The 17,222-nt window shown below is 44.5% G+C and overlaps 1 protein-coding gene across 3 annotated transcripts in view; it reads left to right on the forward strand.

Moving 5' to 3' along the window:
• Positions 1-204: 204 nt before the first annotated feature.
• Positions 205-17,222, forward strand: part of Prlr (prolactin receptor) — a 200,061-nt gene continuing 183,043 nt past the window's right edge. For all 3 annotated transcript variants that reach the window (XM_045133037.1, XM_045133036.1, XM_004652513.2), the window contains exon 1: positions 205-409. In XM_045133037.1, the coding sequence (XP_044988972.1) occupies positions 384-409 (26 nt within the window). In that variant the 5' untranslated portion in view covers positions 205-383. The remainder of the gene's footprint in view (positions 410-17,222) is intronic.

The following is a 17,222-nucleotide window of genomic DNA, read 5'->3' on the forward strand; positions in this document are numbered from 1 at the left end:
CATCTGTTCCTTCGTCACCTTGTAAAAATTGACAAGCTCTGGGCATTTTGCATGCTGAAGAAAAATCAGTTTTGCCTCCAGCAAGGAACATGCATGTCGCAACACTGACTCCTCCTGTAATGAAGAAAGAGTGAACAAGTGCACCCAGTTGAGCTTCCGAGACAAGAGCTGGCGACGGTGGGTGGGTGGTGGGGAGAGGGAGAGCCGAGGCTGAAATCCCCAGATGCCCGGTCCTCTGGGCTGGGCTTTCCCCGCCTTCCTTCCTTTTCTGTCTTGCTCGCTCCGATCCTGCTTTGTGGATTTTACCCACTGCTCATGAAACAGCTTTTTACCTACAGTGACAGAGCTCCGCGTCCTTGGGCAGGAAGTGCTCAGAGCCTGATATGGCAGACTTCGCTCGCCGGCAGAAGTGAGTACCCATACCCGGGCCCGGCACACTGCGCGCGGCCAGGGGACGTGCGGGCGGGCGCTCTCCATGGTCGCGGGTTCGAGGCCGCTGGCGAGCGCTCTCCATGGTCGCGGGTTCGAAGCTGCGGGCAACCTGGGAGCCAGCTCGGCTGCAGGCGCGGCGGTGTGGGGAGGGGGTTTCAGAAATCCCCCTCGAGCAGCTAGAACCCGCAAGCGCCTGGGAAATCCCAGGCTGTGGCCGGATTTTTGATGTCCCTCCCCGGGGTGCTTGGCCACCGCGCTTCAGGTTTCAGCACTGCGCGGGGCGCCCGGGAGTCTTTGGGGGAAGGTACCACCTGCAGGCGCGCCTTGGAGAAGGAGTTTCAGTGGCGCGATTGTGGGGTTCTCAGATTGCAGGTGGTTTGTGTGGAAATGCAAAGCTGGGGGAATAGCGGGTTGGTGGAAAGGACTCGGGGCGAGGCGACGGCGAACTTGAGGACCCTCCCACCCCCAGCGCCGCTGCCCCACGTGCTGGGTATCCGGTGTGAAAGTGAACTGGAGGCGCGGTCCCCAGCGCGAGTCCCACCGCCACCCCAGGCAGCAGGTGGTGGCAGGTGAGCGGCTTGCAGCGCTCGCTGGAGAAGCTTGGGGTGCGCGCAGAGCTGAAGCAGGGAGGTGGGAGCTGCGAGAAGGGAAGCAGGGAAGGAGTCACATTCGGGGAACCCAGACCAACATCGCAATGGAAGGGAAAAGCAAGCGCTGTTTGGTTTTTTTGTTTGTTTGTTTGTTTGTTTTTCTGAGTAAGAAAATATCCTTTGAGTGACTTCTACTAGCGTCTTCAAGAAGCAAACCTGTTTCTTTCCCTCGTAGAAGGCAACTCGGGGTTTTCTGTGATAGAATTTGGAAACATGGTTGCAGAAATCATTATTGATCTGCAGGGGGGTCCTTTGACTCCCCAGCAGCCCCAGGTAGGGTCTCCCTCTAGCCCAGGCTGACCTGGAATTCACAGCCATCCTCCTTCCTTTGCCTCCCTGAGTGCTGGGATTAAAAGTGTGGACCACCACGCGTAGCTTGAGTATCTTTTTAAAATATATTTTATTTTATTTGAGGGAATGGATGTGCGGGAGGGACGCGGGGCGGGGGGGGGGGGGTGGCTCCAGCCACTGTAAACGAACTCCAGGTGCATGCACGGCTTTGTGCATCTGGCTTTAAATGTGTCCTGAGAAACTGAACCCAGGTTTTGCAAATAAGTGCCTTTAGCCACTGGGCCACATCTCTCCAGGAACCTGGTCATTCCCAGCTCTGCCCCTTCCCTATGCAACCTTGTGCATTTTCTTCTCCCCAAGACTCAGTTCACTCTGCAAATTAATTATCATTCCATATGTAAGTACTCAGTTGGGAAGAAGTGCTGGACAGTGCATGACACAGAGGAAAATTTCATTTCCCGGTGGCTTTTTCAAAGTTGGGATCCTGGTCGTGTGCTGTCAACCCAGAGAGGACCCCAACCCGATCGATGCTTGTGGAACGTGGGCGGAATTTCACACACAGTTTCTGAGGACTTAAGGATATCCCCCTGAGACCATGTGAAAATTCCCTATCTTGAAGGACTCTTCATCAACACATCTCAGGCGAGCTTCTGAAACTGGATAGCCACAGCCCATGGCAGGCCATGGGAGTAACTGGCAGATCTGGCAGGTTCTGGAGTCAGGCACACTGCTGGAGGAGATGCCCTCTTTCCTGAGCGAGGTCTCACATGGTCTGGCACATGGCTTCACCCATGTTTGCTTCCTGGGAACCCCATCCTCTCAACTCTTCATAACTTTCCTAAGGTGATTCTCCTGACCCCTAGAGGTTCTGATCTACAGATGGCAGTGGAGAACTACCTGCAGGAGATCAGGGTCCGCATCTGATTTTCACTTCACCTAGCTGGATGTCAGAAAGCAAGGCCAAGGCTTTGCTTGGAAACAAAGTGAGCCATACTCCCCAGTGCAGAGTATGGCCATGGGATGATATCCCTTTGGACATCTGTATTTGCCTTTAAAAGTCCAGGGTTTCATATCTTGTAGGAACCTCCGTCTCCCACCAACATTGCCAACAAGGTGGAGCAGGCACCCTGTGTAACTCACCAGGCTTTGGAAATTATGGTGGCACTTTTGGCAAGTCACTGACCTTCTCTGAGCTTCACTTTTCCTGTCTGCAAAGTCGGAGCAAATGTCCTGTTGCTTTTGTCCTGTATTGTTGTTGAGAGAATGGAAATGCTTAACCCATGGTCAATGACAAATTGCTGTGATTAATATTGATGTGGAGTTGTAAGTAAGTGTCAAATGGTCACATGCTTTTTAGAGCAGCTTACAATTTCCTGTGGAGCTTGCAGCAACCAGAAGAATGGGTGAAATTAGCTCGGCCCCTATTATTGTCAAAGATGAGAGAGAGATTTAGAAGGCCAGATTGGGTTTATCGCTTTAAATCTGTGTGCCTAGCAGAGTTCTCTGTGTTGCCAACAAATAAGGTATGTCCATAGTGGCATGGATTCTCAGCCATTCTCTCTATTCTCTTTTGGCCTATTGTCTTGACTACAAAAGAGTTCTCTACAGCTGTAACTACAGACAGTGGGACATGGAAACACAGAAGTCTGCAGCTGGGTCCGTCTCCAAATACATCAGAAACTGTCTTTGTGGAGGGAAGTTTGTCTTTTTCTCTTCTCTCTCTGTCTTTCTCTTCCTCCCTCTCTCTCTATGTTTCTCTCTTTGCCTGGCCACTCAGTTACAAGTCATCTGACAAAGAAATGTGGGAAAAATGATCACCAGAACTCTAATGATGAAATTGAATACCCACAAAGTAGCCAGAGCCTGACCAGCAGCAGCACATTCTGTAAAAGCCTTTATATGTGTGAAGTTGACCCTGTTGATCTATCACTGGTCCCTGAACCTTGGACGTGCACTGACCACCACGTAGAGCCCCGTGTAACTCCAGCACTGCAGAGCCCGAGTTACCATGTCAAGCTTTACAGACGAGGAAGATGAGGACTGGAGACACTTGCATAATTCACCTGGTCTGTATAGTTCAGGACCCACGCCCAGGCCTTTCTGTCTTTGGCATCTACTCTTTTTCCATTACCCACTGCTGCCAAGCGTCCCACTATCAGAAAGTTGCATCATGCCAGCTGGATCTGGATTCATCTCAAGGGCAAAAAATAACCACATGTCGTGGAGGATTTCAAGTGATGTGAACAGACACTTTGCTTGTGGTACATGGTGAATGATAGCAACAACAAAACCACTTAGGGTGGACTGAATTTCCCATCTCTTCCCAAGCCCAGGTGGTAGGCTCCAGATAGGCAATACCCAATGTCAGCCGATGAGGCTAGGTCTCTGCCAATGGCTTCCTGGGCATTCCTTTCAGATTAACAGAACTTTGGAATTTTTATTGCCTACAAATTGTAGAATCAAGACACCGATTGTGCTTACTCTCTGGGTTAGGCATCCATTCATTTATCCACCAGACACTCAATGTGCTTTGTTTCGTGTTGAGGATTTGTGATATAACAGGGAGGAAGACAGACAAGGAGAGAGAGAGTGACAAATAAGAAGAAGGTAACATGGGCTGGAGAGATGGGTTAGTGGTTAAGCGCTTGCCTCTGAAGCCTAAGGATGCTGGTTCAAGGCTCGATTCCCCAGGACCCACATTAGCCAGATGCACAAGGAGGTGCACACGTCTGGAGTTCATTTGCAGTGGCTAGATGCCCTGGTGCGCTTTCTCTTTCTCTCTCTCTCTGCCTTTTTCTCCCTCTGTCTGTCACTCTCAAATAAATAAATAAAAATAAACAATTTTTTTTAAAAAAAAGACGAAGGTAACAAAAATGCATTAATATCATCATAGAAAGCCAGGCGTGGTGGCTCATGCCTTTAATCCCAGCACTCGGGAGGCAGAGGTAGGGGGATTGCTATGAGTTTGAGACCACCCTGAGACTACATAGTGAATTCCAGGTCAGCCTGGGCTAGAGTGAGAACCAACTCAAGAAACCAAAAGAAAAAAAATAGATTTGGGGCTGGAGAGTAACAAGGACTGATGATTTACATAGACAATAAGAAAAGAATTCGTAAGATCACCTACAACTTAAACTTGGATAGAAAAACAAGAATCCACCTTGTGACTCACTTGAGAAAGGTGTCATGCCTTAGCAGAAACAATTTCAAAGAGATGATTTCGACATGGAATAAATTTAGCAGCAGAGACCCCAATCTAAAGATGGGCTCTTTAAAAATCAAGTTGGATTTTACCAATTTTCAAGTATGCTCTTTTTGAAAACACTTTTTAAAATATATATTTTATTTTTATTTATTTGACAGAGAAATAGAGAGAGAATAGGCACAGCCAGGACCTCCAGCCACTCCAAATCAACTCCAGACACATGCACCCCCCTTGTGAATCTGGCTTACATGGGTCCTGGGGAATCAAACCAAGGTCCTTTGGCTTTGCAGGCAAATGCCTAACTGCTAAGCCATCCATCCAGCCCACAAAGATACATTTTTTATTGAGAATTTTAATACATAAACATACTGAAATTTGACTGTAATCTCTTCCTATTACCCTCTTTGGACCCCTTCCTGACTTCTATTGCATTGAGTGCCCTCCTTGTTCAAAGTAATCCTTCAGTTCTGTCTTGTTCTGCTTCCTCTATATGAAAATGCTGATGGTTTCAGGATGGTGCTACCTTTGTCTGAGCTATATACTCAATACATATCTTCTTTAATCCCCCCAACTACCTAGTGAGTTAGCTACTTTTGTCTTCATTTTATGGTTGAGGAAAACTGACCCATCAGGAAAAGCAACCAGCCCAAGTTTACAAAGCTGATTCTTGAATTGCTCAGTCTATTGTGCTCCAAAGCCCAAATTCTTTTTCCAGTACAGGAAGATAATCTGTTCTAAGAGATATTGAAAGAGGCTGCAGATGGGAAATGCAAAATTTAGTCAGTAGTTAAGTGTTGGCAATGATTTCTAACTGATGTCTCAAATTCCACATAGTGGGTCCAAACCTGCACTCTTTGGTAAAATGGCTTTGTGGGGATAGTGAACATTTGACATGTGGCTAATCTAGTTGGAAAGTGTTTTCTAAGTGTAAAACTCATAAATTACGGGCTGGAGAGATGGCTTAGTGGTTAAGCGCTCGCCTGTGAAGCCTAAGGACCCCGGTTCGAGGCTCGGTTCCCCAGGTCCCACGTTAGCCAGATGCACAAGGGGGCGCACGCGTCTGGAGTTCGTTCACAGTGGCTGGAGGCCCTGGCGTGCCCATTCCCTCTCTCTCCCTCTATCTGTCTTTCTCTCTGTGTCTGTGCTCTCAAATAAATAAAAAAAAAATGAACAAAAAATATTTTTTAAAAAAAACTCATAAATTTCAAGCAACAAAGTAGTGCCCCCCCAAAAAAGTAAAATTAGCTCCTAATTGTAAGTTAGTTTATGTGTTAAAATGACAACAGTTTAGGTAGACTCATTTGGGTAAAATTTATTTAATCAATTTCACCTACTTCCTTTTTATTTTTTTTATTAAAATAGTTTATTTATTTATTTACTTGACAGAGAAAGAAGGAGGGAGGGACAGAGGGAGAGAATGGGCATGCCAGGACCTCCAGCCACTGCAGATGAACTCCAGACACGTACGCCCCCTTGTGCATCTGGCTAATGTGGGTCCTAGGGCATCCAACCTGGGTCCTTTGGCCTTGCAGGCAAATGCCTTAACCACTAAGCCATCCCTCTGGCCCTCTTTTTAATTTTTAAATGCAGTTTATTAGCAATTTAAAATCACACATACAACACAACATTATATTTTCATTGAGTACCACTACTTCAGACTAAGAAGTTGGCAAAGTTAGACTAGAAATTGCTCCATCATCCCTTGTTCCAAACAAAACATTTCCCTCTAGTCGTGGCTCAGACTGTTCTGAAGTCTGTCCCAAATTCAGTTAGTTGGGGATTTATGACAGAGAAAATGTCCTTTTCCTCCTCCCCAACCATCATGCTGCTGCTGAGCAGTGGAACTTGAACCCCATCTGCTAGAATTAGGATTGAGTTGGATAAAATAAACTCAGTTGACCCTTTCCCTCATGCAAGCATACCTCAAGGATCTTTTCAACTTCCAGGGACTAAACTGTCATTTAAAATCTGTATTTATGGGCTGGAGGGATGGCTTAGCGGTTAAGCCATTAGCCTGCAAAGCCAAAGGACCCAGGTTCGATTCCCCAGGACCCATGTTAGCCAGATGTGCAAGGGGGCGCATGTGTATGGAATTCATTTGCAGTGGCTAGAGGCCCTGGGTCACCCATTCTCTCTCTCTCTCTCTCTCTCTCTCTCTCAAATAAATAAATTAAGTATTTAAAAAAATAAAATCTGGATTTACAAATTTTACCTTTAATTGCTTCTTAAGATGACAATGTATTCGTTACTTCTTAACACGGTGGAAAATCAGAAAAGGAAATGGCTAGGGTTTCACATATTTGTGCAAAGCTCACTAAGTCATCTCCTGTGGCGATAACCATCTCTCCCCTTGTTGTTCTCTTGACTGAAACAGCTTGAACAAGAAGCAACCCCAGGGTCCAGAAGGACGGCTTCAGGGGTCCACTTTCGGTGTCCTTTGTTCATGACCTAACATGGCACTTGACCTGGCAATAGAGTCAAGACATCATTTGTTCTTGCAGTTTCAGTTACTCCAAAGAGAAGAGCAGTCAGACTCTGGAATTAGGGGAAGGCTGTGGCCTGTGGGGGCTAACTTCCTCTCCCCTGCTGGTTTGTGGGCCACCCTCACCTTTCTTCCCACAACAATGCTAAAATAAGCTTAGAGTCGATAAGATAATGGTACAGAAAATGCTAATGGAGAAATGTACTATAAAAATTGACCATAGTTTTCATGGGTTGATGAACTCTGCCTACAGGGCTGTGTTTCTTCCACTAGCTACAGCAAAATGCTGAAGGTGCTCTTTGAGGCATACAAGTAACATCTGTTCATTTTCACTGGAAATCTAACTCTGAGGGAAATGTCTGTGAAGCTGAGGTGGGTGACCATCCATGTGTTTATGTCCACAACCCATATTTTTGCATTGTCTGAGGCAAAATATCTGTGCCAGACTCCATGGGAGAAGTGAAAGAAGAAAAGAAGATCCTGGGGCTGGACAAGATGGCTTAGCAATTAAGGCATTTGCCTGAAAAGCCAAAAGACCCCGGTTCGATTCTCCAGGTCCCACGTAAGCCAGATGCACAAGGAGGTGTATGCATGTGGAGTTCCTTTGCAGTGGATGGAAACCCTGGCACACACATTTTCTCTCTCTCTCTCTCTCTCGCTCTCGCTCTCGCTCTCTTTCTGTGTGTGTGTGTGTGTGTGTGTGTGTGTGTATCTCTCTCCCTCCCTCTCTTTTTCTCAAATAAATAAAAAATCTATTTTTTTTTAAAGAAAATAAGGCTTTCTCTCTGGGGAGACCATATTCCCCAGTTCAGAAAATGGCCACGTACATGATATGACAGGAACTGCGAAGAGAATATGTTCCAAGTGATGCATGAATGACAGAAACCAGAGCCTGGGGCTTGCACAGGGCAGCATGCCGACTCACTCTAAGGTGCATTGTTGTGGTCCAAGTAGAAGTTAAACACCGAGAGATGGAAGGCTAGACCAAAGGCAAAGGAAAAAGCAGAGAGAGAGAATATGGAAAGGAAGTGTGCGCAGGAGTGTGGCACTGGGAATGTGCACAGGGTGTTTGGTGATGTGAAAAGAAAAAACTGAGCCGAACTAATTCAGTGGCTGTGGAGCCTGCATTCATATTAGAGTTACATGGAAAGTTTTAAAATTAAGGCCTCAGCCCCATCCATCTCTAGAGCCTTCATTCAATCAGTCTAAGGTCAAGGTCTAGCTTTCAGTGGGATTTTTGTTTTGGTTCTAATTCCCCAGAATATTGTTATGTGAAGCAAAGGTTGAGACTTGCCAAGCTTTTAAAAACTCAAGATATTATATGATAATCACTGAAAGTAAAAGAGCATTCTTATTAAGGGATTAAATAGACAGGCAAGGGGTGTGGTCATTGTGGAAATTTTACATATCCATATGTGTTTTGTATAGTCTTTTTGGATTCAAAAATAATAACAACTGGCTGCATTCAAGCCCATCAAAGTGTTAGGCAACTGGTATCTCAGAACAGCTTGCAGCCACCAGGATCTGGGCACACACTACAAAATGCTTTATTACCATGCCTATTAGTGCCCACAGTGGATAGCCTCTAAGAATCTATATTTTTCTTCACTTCTCCAGCATTTGAGGGCTTGCCTTGGGCCATGGGGCTAGCTGGTGGAACAGGTTAGAATCCTCGAAGGTTGGGTTCCCCATATGGTGCTGTACTTCCAAGGTGAATCTCCTCTGTCCCTCTTGGTGACAGAAGTCTGTGTCCCTAGCACTGTCATTTCTTATAGGAATGAATTGGTGTCACCCATTAGCAGGCAACAAACAACTATTCCCCAAGCTGCCAACACCATAACCCTACAAGTGTCTCCTGCCAGAGAACAGCCTGACAGTGGCCCCATGATCCTTGGGGACCCCATGCAAGTGAAATTTGGTCCTAGTCACTTGTAGTTCACCATTCTTTGCAAAAGAAGGGTGACTCCATTTCTGCTCTTCCTTGGCCCCAGCATCTGACAGCCCTCCACACCCCTCGCCAGAAGCTTATGTTCCCTGAAATGATATCGACTTATTACACCTCCAAGAAAGAAAAAGAAAGCCTGATTTTTTTACAGCCGCATTTTCAAAGACTCCCTACAAGCTAAAGGGCCTATTTGCAGTACTGACACTTGGGGCTTTTTTTTTTTTTTTGAAGGATGGTGGGAGGCCAGCATGTCTAAAGAGGCGTATAGCAGCCTGTTCAGGGCAAGAGAGCCATTCCATCTGCATCGTCTTCAAATGATTTTTTTTTTCCCTCTGTCTCCAAATCCATTACCAATGTAAGAGCAATTGCCAAAAGCTTTAGCTATAGCAGAAAGCAAGCTCCAAAACAGTGGTTCTCAACACTGATTGCACATGAGATCACCTTGGGAGCTTTAACTTTTTCCTCTATGCCTACTGAGTAAAGATTCTGGGAATGGGGGCCTGGGACTTGATATATTTATAGTTAGTCATGTGACTATAACATGCATTCCTAAGAGCTGCTGCAATGATGCAAATCTTCCTGGGGGGTATGTGTAGTTAGTGGTATGTGGGAGGATATGGAATGTGTGTGTGTGTGTGTGTGTGTGTGTGTGTGTGTGTGTGTGTGTGTGTAGATGCACATGCCTTTTGTACACACTGTAGAGGCCAGAGGAAGATGTTGGATAGCCTCTTGTATTGTCCTTCCTGCTTATTTCCATGCGATACAGCCTCTCACTGAACCTAGAGCTTCTCAATTACTAGTTAGGCTGGCTGACTAGGGAGTTCCAGCATTCTTCTTGTTTCTTCTCAGCACTGATGCAATAGGCCTGTGCAGCCATGCTTGGTTTATTTATTTATTTATTTACTTATTATTATTATTATTATTGGCGTGGGTGCTAGGGATTGAACTTAGATCCTCACACTTGAGCCGCAAGTACTCTTACTCATTGAGCCATCTCCACGACCCCATGATGTAAATCTCAATGGCTTCTGTCTAGTCATTTCCCTGTTTTAGATCACCCAAATTGTGTTTTTATTAGGTGGTGGCGATTCCATTGTTCTGTTCTCCGGGGAGCCTGATGTGTAACGTAACATTAAGCTTTCTGCTTCTCCAAACAGACTCCTTCCTCAAAGCTGCCCTGAATCCCCTCGTGACTACAATTTCATATGGGCAATTTGAAAGTCAGGTTGCCAGAAGCTGAATAATTACGAGATTAAAAGATAAAAGTTGAGCTTGCCTGCCACCCATGTATTAAATTTCCCAATTACTATGCTGATCTTTACTGAACCAAGATTTACTTTCTTGTCTCGGTCATTTTCAGGCCAATTAGCCCCATTCTTGTCCACACCCATAGTAAAAGTATAATGCCAGCGATAGTTTCCAAGGACCGTCACTAGGTAGACTTTACCAAGTAAAGTTGGCCAAGGATTAGCTACATTAGGTAATAACTTCCCCACACCCAGAACATTATTTGGGTTTCAGAAGCTACTAGCACCAGACTGGGCAAGGGAAAATGATATTTTGTTTGAAAATAACCAATTCCAAATCACTCTAAATATGAGTGACTCTAGGATCGATCATCCACAGTTTAGCTGCATCTAAGACTTCAATCCTTTCAAGAAACTTGTGTTAGTATGAAAACGAAACCAGGTTTCCATATTATATTTGACAGGAGAGTAAAGACGTAAAAGATGGTGTATAGCCAGATGTGGTGGCACATGCCTTTAATCCCAGCACTTGGGAGGCAGAGGTAAGAGGATTGCCATGAGTTTGAGGCCACCCTGAGATGACATAGTGAATTCCAGATCAGCCTGAGCTAGAGCAAGACCCTACCTTGAAAAACCAAAAACAACAACAAAAAAAAGATGGCGTATGTATTTATTTCTCTAGGATGCTGAATTTTTAGGATTGGGAGAAAATATAGACATGGTGAAAGAGAATGAAGATAGATAGACAAGGATTTTCTGTGAACTGTGCAAGCATCATGAACAACTAAAATTGTTCAAAGGTAGGGTCTCACTCTAACCCAAGCTGACCTGAAATTTATTCTATAGTCCCAGGATAGCCTCCAGCTCACAGTAATCCTCCTACCCCTGAGATAGTGAGCCACATAGGAAAAGAGTGAGATGGCTTTAAAATGAACCCAATATGGCTCAGGGAAATTCACAGAAGAAGGGTGAAAAAGTTGTTAGAACCACAAGTTGGGACATTATGCACAGAGACATTGCCTCTCCCCATAACTGGCTGCTGCCCCCAGAATGCATGACCCACCATCCACATGGGGATAACTGGCATCCCCAATGAGGAGGGTCCCTTCAGAGGCAGGGGACAGGGATGAGGGTAAGAATGGTGCTGTTCACACACTAAGACTAATAAAAAAAAAAGAGTGAGGTGGCTTAAAATCATTGATTAGAGACAGAATGTAAACTGCTCTGAGGATATCAGTTGGGAGATTTAGACTAAAGAAACAAGTTTTAATTTAATTTTTGAAAATTACTGAAAATTACTAATACTGATTACTCAGATCTAGATGAGACATCTCTTATCACACCCTCCAGGGTTTGGGGAACATTGCAGAGGAGGTGGCAATGGAAAGAATATTAGTGTGGCTCTCACCACTAGCCAGAGAAGCTTCACTTGGAAGATGGCAGTAGCTAATGAAGAGTCAAAATTTATCAAGGCACTGAAAATTAGATCCATTTTCCCATCTGTGTGGGAATGGGCTATAGAGGGGAACAAAGGGATGGTGGGAGGCTGAACAAAGAAATGAGCAAAGGTGAGAAGAATGGGTGGCATTAAGGTGACTGTGGTGGAATACAAGAGGTGTTGAAAATGTGGTACACATACACAATAGAATTCTATTCAGCAGTGTGAAAAAAAAACTGAAATTATAAAATATGCAGGAATATGGATGGCCCTAGAAAGAATCCAATTATGTAAAGTGACCCAGACTCCGAAAGACCAAACCTGTATACCCTCTCTAATATGTGGGACTTAGGTTGCAATGTCTATAAGTATGTATAGATAAGAGGACAAATTTGTGTAAAAGCTATAAAAGTAGGATGTAGCCAAAAGGGTGATAAAGACACGACCCAGAGGACGTGAGAAAGGACATGTGTGTCACGTAAACAGAAGTGGGACAGCCATGGTGACGCACGCCATTAAGCCCAGCACTCAGGAGGCAGAGGTAGGAGGATAGCCGTGAGTTCAAGGCCACCCTGAGACTGCATAGTGAATTTCAGGTCAATGTGAGCTTGAGTGAAACCCTACCTCAAAAAAAAGAACAAAAAAAAACAGAAGTGGGGAGTATATTTGAGGGGGTGAAGAGAGTTGGGTACAGGGAAAGGAATGAAAGTCAATTGTACTTGGAAATTCTAAATGAATGGTAACTACATCTCTGTGTGCCAACTAATTTTTTTAAAGGAAGAGGTAATGGATTTGGTATAGAATCGGAAGGCAGAGGCATCGGATGTAAATGGGCAGGGATGTAGGACATCCAATCGAGTCTAGGCCCAACTAGACCAAAATTAAATAACATCTAGTGCTATTCAGAAACATTAGAAATTTTGACTTTCATTTATTTAACCAGAAGAAAAACAAATTCTATCTGAGGAGAAATTTTTGTTTGTCATTTTTTACTTCCTTAACCCTAAAAGTTTAATCTGGTACCCAGACTGTTCTCATAGGGTTTGTTGTTTGATTACTGGATGTCTCATAAGTTCTAAAATGGCTACTTCATTCAGTTGTTTATCTTTTCTGAGTATTTTGACATCGGCTTTACCCACCAGGACCTTCCTGTTGTGGGGTGTTTACTGCTTTATGCACTTGATCCGCTCTGTTCTCCATGTGAATGCTAACATCATAATGGCAAACACCTAAGGAGCTCTTACTATCTACAAGAGTGTTTTGAGAATATCATATTTTAATTAGTCTTTTCAGCTACCCTTATGATAACTGGGTGGTCTTCTTATGTTATAAATTAGGCCTAATAAAAGAGATCTAGTCATTTTCCCAAGATCACACAGTTTCTAAGATCACTGTTGCAGTCAGGTTCTCATTGCTGGTAGAAACCACCCAACCAAGAACAGTTTGTGGGGGAAAACAAAAAGAGGTTTATTTTGGCTTACAGGCTCGAGGGGGAGTTCCACAGTGGCAGGGGGAACCTATGGCATGAGCAAAAGGTGGACATCACCCCCACCGCCGGCCAACATAAGGTGGACAACAGAAACAGGAGAGTGTGCCAAACACTGACAAGGGGACACTGGCTATGACACCTATAAGCCTGTCCCCAACTTCAGAACTCCTAAGATTATGGGGGACACCTGCATCAAACCACCACAATCACATAGTGGCAAAACCGGGATTTGAACTGAGTCTGATTGCAAAGTACTGAAATGTCAGCCACTGTGCTGTGTCCGTACAAGCCGGGTGCTCTTCCCTTTCAAATTTGCAGGTATTTTTCCTGCAAATACCCCAAAACGCCACTAGGAGGCACTTCACCTGGCAGTTTGCAGGTGTGCTAATAGAGGGGAAATGAAGTAATTCAGAGGTTAGGAGGCCATCCATCTTCCATGGTCTAAAGGCAATCTTCTACCTGGTCTGGACACATCTGACAGCACAAGAGGCCTCTTTTTTTTTTTTTTTTTTTTTGGTTTTTCGAGGTAGGGTCTCACTCTGGTCCAGGCTGACCTGGAATTAACTCTGTAGTCTCAGGGTGGCCTTGAACTCAAGGCGATCCTCCTACCTCTGCCTCCCGAGTGCTGGGATTAAAGGCGTGCGCCACCACGCCCGGCTCACAAGAGGCCTCTTGATACACACAGTCTCCTCTTGCCCTTAAGCCCTTTCTACCCACTACTCATAGTTCCTGAAGTGTGCCCTCCTACCTGCCAATCTCAGATATGTTCCTTCAAGTTGAAAACACCACAGTTACTTAATAAGCCAGAGAGCAGACTCTGGTTGCTATCTAGAGCCATGTAACACCAGCTTTTGGACACTAAAAAAAAAGAGAGAGCCATTAAACTTTTTGTCAGTACAGTGTTCACTTTAAAAACACCCCTTATACATCAGCCATGGCCCAGGTGAAATCACAGAGGAATTGGCGAGAAGAGCAGGAGCGCTGCTTCCATGGTGAGCCTGTCAGCCAGTGCCAGGGTGACGCATATAGACACTGAGAGTACTCAAAATGTGGGCTGGAGAGATGACTTAGCGGTTAAGCGCTTGCCTGTGATGCCTAAGGACCCCGGTTCGAGGCTCGACTCCCCAGGACCCACGTTAGCCAGATGCACAAGGGGGCGCATGCGTCTGGAGTTCGTTTGCAGTGGCTGGAAGCCCTGGTGCGCTCTCTCTCTCTCTCTCTCTCTCTCTCTCTCTCTCTCTCCCCCCCCCTTCTCTGTCTGTCACTTTCAAATAAATAAAAATGAACAAAAAAAAAAAAAAAGAATTTCAAAATGCGCCAAAGCAGAAATCCAGAAGCTGCTGAGAGCTCAGCACTAAAGTAGACTTAAAACACACCCATCACGGCTCAGGGGATTTTGCAGGAGATGGGATAGAAAGAATGCAAGACCCACAGAGTGGAAGGGAGTGTCCAGAAGCATTGCCCCCATCCCCTTGCCCCAGCTCACAATGACTGACTGCTGTTCTCACATCTCATAACCCACAACCCCATGGTGAGTAGCAGCAATCCCACTGCGGAGGGTCCCCAGTAGAATGGGGGCAGGGAGGAGGGAAATAATGGTACTAACATGTGATATGTCCATATAGGTTTCTACTTAATTTAGAAAAAAGTTAACATAGTTTTGTTAGTAGGATTATAATAAGTCTGGGGAATATAATGGTTCCCTCTGTTTTGTCTGCCTTCCTCTGGGCATTTGCTTCTAGAAAATTATTCTTTCAAGTGACTTGATTTCCCAATAATCAGCTTGAAAGTAGCAGACCTTTCCCTCTTCCTCGTGATGGTAATGCTGGTGGATGTAGCAGCACCCAGATTGGTATGTAAGATGTCTTTAGCCTGTGCAGTCGACGCTTCAGCAGTGATGGTAAAGGGTGGTCACTATGATGACTCATCTGTTACTCTGTAAGTTTAAGCTTGATAAATATTTTAATTAAACTGGGTGCAATCTTTTCTTTTGCTACAATTGCCACGGGGCAATTTTCAATACACAGTAATATGCATTTATTAAAATTGTTAAATTTAATCGTATCACCAATCTGTTCATTTTGCTGTCTGTTTGTTTTTCAGTAAGCACTATTTGAAAATATTATGCAACTTTATCAGATATTTCTTATGATTAAATTAAACTCCAAGCCGGGCATGGTGGTGCATGACTTTAATCCTAGCACTCGGGAGGCAGAAGTAGGAAGATCACTATGAATTCAAGGCCACCACCCTGAAACTACATAGTGAATTTCAGGTCAGCCTGGGCATAATATATCTATTTAACTAGTCAGTATTAGTACTTTCCCTCCTAGGGCTTGTGACGTCCCAAACCATAGGCTTTTGACTATGCTTTCAGTACCAGGCATAAATTTAAAAAAAAAAAAAATTGCACCTTCAAGTCAATAATGTAAGTACCTTCTTCATTGGAATAGCTTGGTTAAATAATTCAACAGAAAGTAAGGGTGGGTATATGAAGCAAATGCAGCTATGAGTTCAGCTAAAGTGAAGTCATGCAAAGATCAGGGCAACCCCACGGCAGCTCTGGGATCATAGACCTGACTCTATCACTTCATTCATCACCTATGTCAAACAAGCGCAGCTTGTTAGCCAATGCCATGCTATTGTAAGCTACCTGAGGGCAGGATTACAACTTGTACTCCTTTACATAGTCTGCCCTAGGGCCTAATAATTTCCTTCGAGTTCAGTATTCAGTAAGTGGGTAAAACAAGAAAAAATATATTTCAGATTATAGACAGGCTCCAAAACATTCTCTACCCAACTAAGTTGAAACCAAAAATGAAATTTTGCTCATCACCAGCAAAGATGTACATTCTAAGACTGTAAGGCAGCAAACTGTCTTCTGTCAACCAGCTTGTCCATGGCCATCGTACCACATGCTGATGACCACTTATGTCCTTATCTCCTCTGGGAGTCACACAGTCCACCATGTGAAGCCTAAGCAATAGGTTCACCTGCTTATTCCACCTTCCCTCTGCTATCTGCTGACTCCATTCCAGAAAGAATTTCTTTTTTGATACTTATTGGAGACAGAGGGGGTGGGAAGAAAGATTGATTATGGGTTTGACACGGTCTCTAGCTGCTGTAAACACAAATTCCAAACACACACACCACTTCCTATATCTGGCTTTGCAGGGGTACAGGGAGAATTGAACTCTGGTCATCATCAGCCTTTGCAAGCAAGCACCTTTACCCACGGAGCCATCTCTCCAGCCTCAAGAAAGAATTTCTTTTTACTCCACTTAGGTGACCATGATGCTCAACTTAAGGCCCTATGCCCCTTTGCGTTGGTTTCCCTCCCACTTGTCTATGTTCTCCTGTACAATGCCTTCCTCCTTTGAACTGGATGTTCCTAAGAATGTGCCAGAAAACTCCTCCCCCCCAGCCAAAAATAAAAATTAAGGCCACTATAGTTCAAGAAATAAATACACCCAGCATTTTCACGTACATAGCAGTGAAAGCACCTCACGTATAACAAGTGGAACATTTTCCAGCAGCTAGAAGGAAAAATATGCTGAGGGCTATGAAAATACCCATCATACCTTGCAACAGTTTCTTCTGGTGACTGGATGTAATATGATAATTGTGGAAAGCCTTTTTTTAGTATCCACTCTAGCTAAAATATAAGCTCATGACACTGGAACCTTCCTTTCTAATTCTAAATATCAATGACTTAGGCTCTCCCAAGGACTCAGAATCTGCCACGGAGGAGAGTCCTCCACCCATCTTGCAAAGTATTGTATTCGGTAGGATCAGATAGGCAGCACATAACTCAAAACTAAATTTTCAGGTGGAAAGCTGTGAAAAATATCTGTTACCTGTCTCATCTTTACTTTTTCACCTGTAAGCCTAATGCTCCAAGACCTGCATTTTCTGAGATTGCTGGTTAAGACAAGACAAGGTATGTGGGTTTTTTGCACCAAAAAGGCACTCAGGTCATGCGCATCAATGGTACTACTCTCACCAAAGACTCCCTCGCCTAATAGGGCAAATCACCTAAGGTA

The sequence above is a fragment of the Jaculus jaculus genome, chromosome 13, assembly GCF_020740685.1.
Source record: "Jaculus jaculus isolate mJacJac1 chromosome 13, mJacJac1.mat.Y.cur, whole genome shotgun sequence".
Taxonomy (NCBI): Eukaryota; Metazoa; Chordata; class Mammalia; order Rodentia; family Dipodidae; genus Jaculus; species Jaculus jaculus.